General features: G+C 33.3%; 1 protein-coding gene across 3 annotated transcripts in view; it reads right to left on the bottom strand.

Annotated features, from left to right (window-relative positions):
* Nucleotides 1-10,561, bottom strand: part of SNTG1 (syntrophin gamma 1) — a 351,378-nt gene that overhangs the window by 38,851 nt on the left and 301,966 nt on the right. For all 3 annotated transcript variants that reach the window (XM_035316860.1, XM_035316859.1, XM_035316858.1), the window contains 2 exons: nucleotides 9,018-9,134; nucleotides 4,693-4,764 (listed from right to left, as the gene is read on the bottom strand). In XM_035316860.1, the coding sequence (XP_035172751.1) occupies nucleotides 4,693-4,764; nucleotides 9,018-9,134 (189 nt within the window). The remainder of the gene's footprint in view (nucleotides 1-4,692; nucleotides 4,765-9,017; nucleotides 9,135-10,561) is intronic.

Raw genomic sequence — 10,561 nt, 5'->3', positions numbered from 1 at the left:
TTTCTTTCTTTCTTTCTTTCTTTCTTTCTTTCTTTCTTTCTTTCTTTCTTTCTTTCTTTCTTTCTTTCTTTCTTTCTTTCTTTCTTTCTTTCTTTCTTTTTTTTTTAAAAATAATACACTATTGTTCTGGTAGTGTTTGAATGTGATATTTTTATTTTATTTTACTTTTTAAATTGCAAGTATTAGGGGATTAGTGCTCGTTTGCTGAATTTATGTCACAAAACTGTTTTACAAATTCAAAATAGAGCATTTTAAAATCTACTTTTATGCTTCAATTTTTACTGTTGTGTGTGATTATTTAGAAGGTTGTAATCACATTAAGAATACTGACTTATTGTTGTGTATAAATTAAGTCTCCTCCTCCTTCTTTTGCTTGTAACCTAATGATAAAAAAATACTGTGACGACAAAATAGGGGTTTACTATGTGGTCTATAATAAATATGAATCTAGTTTTAAGCCACATAATAACTTCTGTCATCTCTGATTTAGGTGCAGGAGATTCTGCCTTTTAAGTGCCTTGAGGATGAGAGAACTGTAAAAACTGAAAATGGTACCTCAGTTTCATATATAGTTCATGAGAAGCCTTTGGAATGGACATAAAGGAGGACATATGCTCCACACATTCAGGCAACTATGAACAAAACATTGGTCATGGTGACAGCTGATTTCTGAGTTTTCTTTAATGTGTTGGGCTATATTCTCTTTTTGATGACTAAATCAGTGAAGTTCTCTGCTGGCTGTAGACATTAATATTTATTTAGTGCTTTTAATATTTTACTGTCACCAGAAGTAGTATTCTGTCATATTAAAAAAAAAATAATAATGAAATATTAATGTCCGTTCAGTAGGATCTGGCAGTTCTTATTCTCCACTGTACAACTTCTGCAATAGAGAGAAACTTCAAGTTTCTCTAGCTGAGGAAAATTACAATACTATTTAAAAGAACAAACTTAAGTCTCTTTAATTATTATTTTTTTTTCTGGTTCACCAGAAGTTCATCAGAATTTTAGTTAGAATTAGGAAGTGAAAGAAGGAAAAAAAATGTTTTCAGACAGATTTACCAGTAAGGTCTGTCCCTGTTGCATGAGGGACATTTATCAAGGTTGCCAGAATACAGCAGCAGAAAATACTACAGTGCTTGGGTGAAAGTTGCATGCTAGTATACAACAATTATGAGTCTAAATATGGAAAAAAAGTTTTTGAAATCTCGTTCCAATCTAAACAAGCCAGATGTGCAGATACATTTTAATTAGTAAGTGGTCTGATAACATTTGCTAATTCACTTTCACAAAGACATGACTCAAGACCCATATTCCTCCTGTCTCCACAGCAACAGTGCAGCAGTCCTAGTCAATACATTCAGTCCTTCATGTAGACAACATATCTTATCCCCCTTCTGAGTACACTCAGCTGCCTGATCAATGTAGAAGGAAACACAATTTGGAAACTTTAATTCTAAAACATTACTTCTCCTGGGCAAATTCATATGAAGGTTTACTCAGACCACTTGCAAGTCCTGCTGCTTAAAGTGAATATTGGCCACAGAAGCTGCATTTGTACTAATAAATAAAGCACGTATGGGACTGTTTGCTCACACCATAGTTACTGGCAAGGACCATTCATACTGTGAAACTCCTTCTTAAACAGGATGTACATAGGAAAACAGCTCATTAGAAAATGTTTCTTCAGTCGTGATAACATTCAAGCCACACCAAGAATTGTTTGGGTAAGTGCTAGGTGGTCCATTTGGTCCAAAATCTAAGGTAGCAATCATACTAAAAATAATTAAGCATACGTGGTGTTCCATCATCTGGGAATGTTTTATGATACTTATATCTAGTAAATGAGTAGCCTGAATAATTTGAGTTTAGACATGAATGTGGAACTAAACCCACTTCAGAGACACTGAGTAACTATATTCTTCTGCAGATGGAATTACTATCTTCCTGGATTTATCTCTGCCCAATGAAAAATGATTATCTCTTATGAAGTAGAAACACAGAACAATTCTATCTTCTCAGTATTTCTGAAAAGAATGACATGAACTCAGTAGCTTCTTTGGAAGAACAGAAAGTGTAGAAGGAACATTCTGTAGTACAAGAGTCCAGGTTTCTTTTTATCATTTTTTTCATCAGGCTTTCCAAGTTATCATACTATCTATCAATCCCTGAGAATATTACCTCTTTAAAAACATGTTAGTCTACCATTTTACCATCCAACTCATTCTCCAAGAGAACCAATTTATTATGAAAGTAACAGGAGAGGTACAATAAAAGGGAGGAAATTTGAAGGTGATCACAAAGTACCAAACTAACTTTTAAAAAAGTTGCCTTTGCTTTGGTAATATCCATGCAGACAATGTGTTTTGTACAAAAGTGTCTAGAAACACACATTCCTAAAATTGAAACATTTATCATGCTGGCAGAAAAGCTTAACAAGAACTTGAGTCTCTACAGAGGCTCAATGTTGTAGTAGTAAAGGAATAGTAAAGGAAAGCTGTTTTTCTGGTTTCACTTGCTTTTACATTTAGTGAAAAAATGCTTAAGTCCTATAGCATCTGCTATAGAAAACTAGAAGAAAGCGAAGATCAATACCCCAATGTCAGAAGCTATAATTTCACTGAAGTGAATTTTATACTACTATTTTTAAATTATTTAGAGTTTTTAGGCAGACAAAAAATATTGTTTGAAACACTTCAATATCTTATGAGCTTCACTATGCTTACAGACAATAAAGGAATAACTGAATGAGTAACATTAAAAAAGAAACATGTCAGTGATATTACTATACCATTTAAATTGGAATTGTCCCTATTCTGGGACATGCTCTGTTAATAAAGACTGAGAATGGAGGATCTACAGACAGTTTGAAGAACTAAGTGATAAGAAAGAACAGCGTATTTATTTATTTATTTATTTATTTATTTATTTATTTATTTATGTGCTTCTGCACAACAGTGCCAGGAAGGTACTGGTTCAAGTTTTACTGCTTTGTGGGCTGACTTCTTTGCTGACTGGTCTAGCTCTCATCTTATGTGACCAACTTCTGCTACGCAGCTGAAGAGTGAAAAATAAAATCTCTACATTGGTATACAAGAACAGGGGATAAAAGAGAAGAGGAAAAAAAAGGGCAAAAAATGAATGAATGAGAAGTGTACCAACAAAGGAAGATTTCAGAGGGAAGGAAAAGGAGGACAAGGTGCATGTCAAAAGTGAGATATTCCATCTCTCCCTAAGCCTGACTGTGTTTCAAGAGCATTGTTCATATTAGTGTAATGTCTTTAGTGCAATGTAATGTCTCAGTGCAATGTCTTTACAGAGTGAATAGCTGTTTCTGTTAATTTTCTCCCTACATGACCACTGCTAAAGAATCAATGTTTACACACACTTGGTAGTTAAAGGACATACCACTGTGACGGGACATTACATTTAGAATGTGCTACTCCTTAACCATGACTCCAGACCTCACAGCCAAACCAGTGGTATAAGAACTTATCTTTTCTGTTTCAGATTGCTAGCAGGTGGATTTTTTGTTTGTTTTGTTTGTTTTAGTGTTTTTGTTTGTTTGTTTGTTTTGGGGGGGAGGCGGGGGTTATAAATTTGCTTTCTTTTTTTTGAAGTCACTGACATAAAATAACTTCTGAATTTATTACAGCTGTTCCATCTCTAATCTGCCTCCTAAAGAAATGGAGTATGTACCTACATGAGCTACAAAAACAAGGAAACGTAGTATGTACATCAGTATAAGGTTTTCCCAAAAGGAAATACTTTTTTAAATATATATATATATATATAAGTTTGTTCATACTTCTTCATGATGGTAGTCTCTGCCTAGATGAAACTTCAGAAAAGACCAAATTAGCTCTTATATAATTTGGACCTAAATAAATTAAAAAAAAAAAATACATAGGAAAGCACTTCAGATGAATGGAAAGAGAAAAATTTTCATCTCTTTTTCCTCTCCTTCCCCACACGCTGAACATCTGGAAAACTGTTTTTTCACTGTTTTAAAAACAGAGAGAAGACAATATATATTATTTTTTGAGAGAATTCAGAATGAAAAATTAAATACAAGGTATCATAATGGCCCTATGCAGGTCACTACTCACAGATTTAACTTTCTAAACATATTTCATTTGGCTTTTCCATTTATTACTGTTGAGGCAAACTCAAGAAATGAGGGGAAAAAAAGGACAAAACTTTTCAGAATGGTATTCAGAGTTTTAAGGACTCTGCCGTCAGTCTTCATGCAATCTTACATTGCAACCGTGAGTTGCATCAAGGTATTTGAAAGCAGCAAAATTGATTCCTATTTATTTAGCTCCACATTTAGAAGAATAAATGTTATACTGGTTGAATGTGCCAGTAAAGTAAAACTATAAAACTTTTTTTTTTCTTTTTTTTTTTTTTTTTTTTTTTCAGTAGAAAACTCATACTGCATTATGGAGAAATAAAATTGCTTTCCAGTCAAAATCACTTTATTTCCAATTTTGCAATGCTTTTTGAAAATATTCCTTATAGATTTTTGCTCTGTATCTGGTGACACCCGGACTTCTGATATTGACTTCAAAGGAACAAAATCTGATCTTTTTCTGCAAGATGGTCACATGGATTTTCTAGTTTCATTGTTATACTCTGGCTTCTCAACTGGTCTGACAAAGTGCTATTTTATTTTACACTTTTTAATCATACCTTGAGAATTTTGCACATTATCTCATAAACTGAAAACGTTTTCTCAGCTCTTGTCCAATCCCAGGTTGTGACCTTGGAAAAAACAAACAGGAAAAGAAAGCAAGTTATTTTTCTTTATTTCAAGAATTAAGTTTATTTAAAATAAATAAATAAATAAATAGATAAATAAATAAATAAATAAATAAATAATATATCCCTAAAACTTCCTACCTTTTACATCCAGTATGGTTTATTTTGTGCAATAACTACCGGGTGCCAGACTGTTGCATCGAGACAGTGCTGAGGAGGCATCCTGCCTATTTCCTTGTACTTTCAAGTAGCTTTGCATGCAGGCTGCTCTGTGATTATGCTAGTGGGGGTTGCACTGATATGCCAACATGATACAGCCCTTGAATGGGCTCACAGAGACCCATTCCTCCCCACTTCCTTACTTATTACAAGTGATTTGCTCTAATCACCTACATTTTTTGCAAAGGTCCAAAACCATAAAAAAGAACCCTCCAACCTTGCAGTGACCTAGACACTTACCATATTTAGTTCGCAATCTAGGTTAAAAAAATAACAAGAAACGGAACAGGCAAATCTACATCTCCTTTTTTCCTTAACAAGGTGAATCTTCTCCTAAATTCCAACAAATTGAGATTTGAATAATAGTCTATTGCTCTTTGTTTTCTCAGGACTTAACAATTGCTTTTAACAGTATCAAATTTAAGCAACTATTTTCAACAAAAAATACAGAGCTTAGTAAAATGATGCAAGCGTAGGGGATAATACTTAGACAAGATAAAAAGGGATAGATTAATATATTTAATTGGAAAAAGTTCAACAGTAATCTATAAATAACTTTCCAAGAAAAATGTAAGAAGGAAAGAGGAGAATTAGTCACAGTCTCAATAGATTGAAGAATTCACAAAACAGAAAAGAAATAGAGGTTCTATATGAAAAAAAAGGGGGGGCAAGAAGTAATGAACAATAGCCCAGCTCCAAAGGAAGACAGTTCTGTCATTAAAATTGTTAGAAGAGATAAAGAGGTTGGAGAAGTTTGTTTGTCAAGATTTAAAAATACAAAGCTCTTTGAAAAATATATCATAAAATAGTATCCACAGCATAAGAGGAAAATATTACATAAGACAAATTTATTTTTCATCTAAAGAGAAAATCACCATGAATAGACACACTATTCCTGAATAACATATATAGGTTTCGATGCCTTGGTATAGAACTTTCTTGATCAATGCAGTTTTGTGATGGATGATAAAATTCTGTCTCTAACTAATTTTTAGGTATACAGGCTATTAAAATTGAATCTCTTTTGAGGAAATCACTGTCAAGAATTAAAAGTTCAAAATATGGTGTCATCTATTGGAATTTTATTTGTTTGCAGTCATCTTCAAATACACTTTTTAACATCTTATTGCAATATGGGTATTAAGGTATCTAATGAAGGAAGTGACAAAATACTGAGAGTCAACAAATTATGTTTGATATAGAGTGAGGAAGTGAAGAAATATTAGAAATATACAATCTTTATGAATGAAGAAATTATTTAGACAAAAGACATGTAAAATATTTATGTCAAAAAAAAAAAAATAAAATCTGTTTCTACCGCGGACAGAAAATGAAATTAACTTTTTCACCATGATCACTCGGAGTATTCTATGATTCTATACGTCACATGGGAGATGAGTTGCTACAGCTCCACTGAGCCCAAAGCACCAGCTATACATGCTGATGTCATATTGCCCCATCACAAAAGTAACTCCAATTCCTGCTGAAGCACAGAGACACTTGAAGATTTGCTTAAAAGCTCACTGAGCTCCCCTTTCTTCAGTAGTCTTTCCTGCATTTTCTGCATTTGCATTTTTAAGGGGACTTCTGAGCTGAGGCCAGAACAAAATTCCTTTGTAAAGATATGTGCAAAGCAAAAGCAACTGCAGACTTAAGAAACTCAGAGAATATTCATATATTGTTTGCCCTGTTCATTTTTTTTTTTTTTTTTTTCTTAATTCAAAAGCTTGAATAGCAAGAGAAAAGCAGGTTTTTCTCAATTGAAGTAATTTCCAAAGAAATGAAACCCCTCAGACTCAACACTCAACACACTCAAAGGAGAAAATGTACCAAGAAATGTCAGGAAAAAAAAAAAAAAAAGTAATTTCTATAAAAGGTTTAAAATGCAAATAAAATACATTAGAACTGCTCATGTATCTGAACATGGAAAGTAGAAGTATTATTGATCAAATAAATTAAAAAACAGCAGGGGGAGGCAGCTGATATATACTGTTTAAACACATGCCTCCCTAATGTGTTACTCTTTGGCAGAGATCAGGGATATAGTTTAATTTGATTTTCTGGTTAAAAAGTTGGCACATTTCTGTTCAGAAACAGCTTTATCCAAGGAGCTTACATTGCAAATATAATTAAAAGTGTTTTTCTTCTTATAATAACACTTTATGTATTCCATAATTAGAAGCTCTGAAACTGAAGCATTGAAAGTTCGTTCTTAATCTTTTGTAATCCCTAGAAGAAATGAACACATATACCTGAAGAATAACAAACATAACTATGTGTAAATGTTTGCATGTAGAACGTCATTTTAAAAGGCCTGCTGCAGTAACTGAGAAGAACATTTTGCTGGTCATGTAAGTGGGCACTACATACATGTGTTTTTAAGGTACCTCTATACGAACCCTTCCTCAGTTTGTCCTTTAAAGAGTGTATTTGTCATTATTTTTCACTCATACTCCATGAAGAGAAAATAATTTTCTCTCTGTTTGAAGTGTCTTCCTATTTTAGAATAAGAACCAGAATCTGGTTAAAATAAAAAGTAAATAATAATAATAACAACAACAACAACAACGTTGTGCTTGCAGCTCATCTGAAACAAAACCTATATATTCTTCAAAGATCAGTGTTTTGTCTCATAAAGCAGCAGATTGGCAGAATGGTTCACAGACCTATTATAAATATGTTCTTTCCATACCCATTAATCATCACCCATGGTTACCCATTTACCCACCAGCAACACATTGCATCTGGAAACTAATAATAGAAATGATGTAACATAATACTAGAAATAATATAATAATGTAATAATATAAATTCTCAGTAAAGAGGTTTGTAGTTTCTTCCACAGTGCTTACAAAAGAATAATCTTCTTTTGTATTCAACAGGAGTATTCAGCATTGTGTTTTGAAGGGAGGGCTTTTTACTTGACAGGCAGCAAATGCTGAGGTAGATGTACCAAAGCCAGGAAGGCTGCTTTTGAATTAAGGTGATTAATGGAATAATCTGTCATTTTAATCTGATCCTGAAAAATATCCACCACCAAGAGCCAAACTCCCTGGGCTAGTGAAGGGAGAGACAAGCTCCCATACCTGTGAACCGATGGGAGTCACCAACACTGAATACATTAAATTTTCCTTTCATATTTATTTTCAATTTTCATATCTTTACTATGTTTTTAAATGCCTTCTAACAAATAAGAATAGTGACTGAAGAATGGTATGAAGACTTGTAAGCTACCTTTGAACTACTTCCAACATGAAGGATTTACAATCTGGATATGGACAACACAGGCTTTAGCAGCAGGCAGAAAAGTCACTCAATAAAAAGAAATGAATTCACACTACTCTCCCCGTTGCCAATATGGTACTGCTAGTGACTCATTAGCTACTGGCTTAAAATTTAGCTAGGGGATATCTATATTTACTGGGGCTTAGATGTACCATAAAACTGTGAAATGAAATTGCTGAGTATGAGACAGTAGCTAAAATTTTGCCCATGTTCTCAGTCAGATTCCAGTTAATATATTTAATATAAACTGTTTCATTTACTTCTTTACTTTCCTTTTGGTGCTGCAAAGCTGCATAAAGGTTATATTCAGGATAAAATCTACAGACAGGGATGATGTTTTGCAAGCCTTGCCATTTCCAGAGCATGCAAAAAGCTTTGGTACTACCAAAAATCTCAGCAGTTTGCCTTCAGAATTATAGTTTAGTTTAAATGTTACCAACTTGCTTCAGGCTTGTTCTGCCTGCCAAAGGGAAATGAAAAGCCCCTTTTTAGCACGAATAGATCTCTATTGTATTTTTCTAAGTGCTCAGATAAGTAGGGGGAAAGAAGTGCTTGTTAGCTGCACAGTCATCTAATGAACAGTTATTTTCTGTCACTTTTATACCACATTCCCTGGAACTCTTCAGTGCTGTAAGTGCTGCAATGCCATTAGGTCCATGAGTGATACCTGAATGTGAAAGCATTGCAGATGTTACATGAAACTATTTTATTTAATGACATTTATGCCCACTTAGCATGAGAAATATACTTACTGGAGGTGCCATAAATTTATAAAGAGAAGATCCCCTCAGTGCTAGAAACTTTGGTGTGTACATTCGATCCTGAAGGGAGTCTTGTTCCCGTTCTTCCGTCCAGCCCATGTAGACTATCTGACAGAAAAATCAATAGTGTTGACAAATTCCTCAGACATTTTCTTCAAATCAATTGCAAATATTTCAAGCCAGTAAACTGACATCTGTCAAATCTTACAAACCTTGAACCACTGCCACAATGCGGTATATTGGCAGTTCACTTACAATCACATGATTATATAAAGAAAGCCTTTTACATCAAAATACTTCAGAATTATTTATTGCGCTAGGAACAACAAAAGAGCTAAGCCACATATCTAGCAGATGTCTGTTGTCTCTATTATCTCATTAAGAGCTCTCTGAAGTAATTCTAAATACTTGCTGACAAATCACATCAGAGGAATTTAATGCAAGTGAAGTGTAAGGAACCACTAGGCAGGAATGCAAAATCAAGAAACTGTTAAACGTTTTCAGATACAAGACAGACGGATAGATACATGGGATCTTATTTTATCTTATATTGATAAAACAAACATTCTGGAGCACATATTTTGAACGTTATACTGATTGAACACGTTCAGAATTTAGTTATGTTGGAGTATTGAACCCCTTTTGCTTCAGCATAGTGAATTAGTGATTTCAGGTATTCAGTTTTTAATGGTACTAAAAAGTAGTCAGAATACTGTTAGCTCTTATCACTACTTGTAGTTCTTCAGAAACAGATATAAAAACTAGGATTTATTCAAACCCATTTTAAGATCTAACTCCATACCTATCCACCTATTAAGTCTGAGTAACTTAAAATCAAATCCTTAAGGTAGTATGTAGTAGTAAAACATAGTATAAGTAATTATTATGCCAGGTTCTGGAGAACATCTGAACAGAGAGTAGACATGTCATAGAGATTCTGATTTATAAGCATGCTAATGAATAATAACAAACAACTTGCAGTGTGCCATCTGTACATTCCTTTTATAGAAAAAAAGGTGAACTTATATTTCATACATTGCTGCTAATGGAATCGATCTACTTTTAAACCTCTTTGTGAAATTGATTTCTACATTAATTAGGTATGGAGCATTCTTTGTCTTAAATGACCTGATATTCTGTGTGTTCCATAATGAAAATGTAAGGAAACCACTTTAGGAAAAATAGCTACAATCGTATTAACAGTCAATTAGTTAATAAGCTTACCAATAGTATACATGTACTTAAATGATTTTTTTTATTTATTTTATTATTATTTTTTTTTTTGTAAGGAGATCGTGTATGTTGCATACTTTTTAAAAAGCAATTTACACAAGTTTATTCCATTGCTATTGAGAAGAGGGTTTTCGTCAATAATTCTGCATGGAATACACATTAAAATGGATTTTTCTTTTTTTTCCATTGGATGTCATTGCACATTGGAAATTAATGGCTTTTTCAAATCTCCATGTACAAAGCCTGCACTACTGCTTTCTATCAGAGTTTTGTAAGTATTTTCTGGTCTGTAGGCAAACAGG

The sequence above is a fragment of the Oxyura jamaicensis genome, chromosome 2 (genome assembly GCF_011077185.1).
Source record: "Oxyura jamaicensis isolate SHBP4307 breed ruddy duck chromosome 2, BPBGC_Ojam_1.0, whole genome shotgun sequence".
Taxonomy (NCBI): Eukaryota; Metazoa; Chordata; class Aves; order Anseriformes; family Anatidae; genus Oxyura; species Oxyura jamaicensis.
Note: the sequence above shows the minus strand (reverse complement) of the source record. Positions and strands in the feature narration are given on the sequence as shown.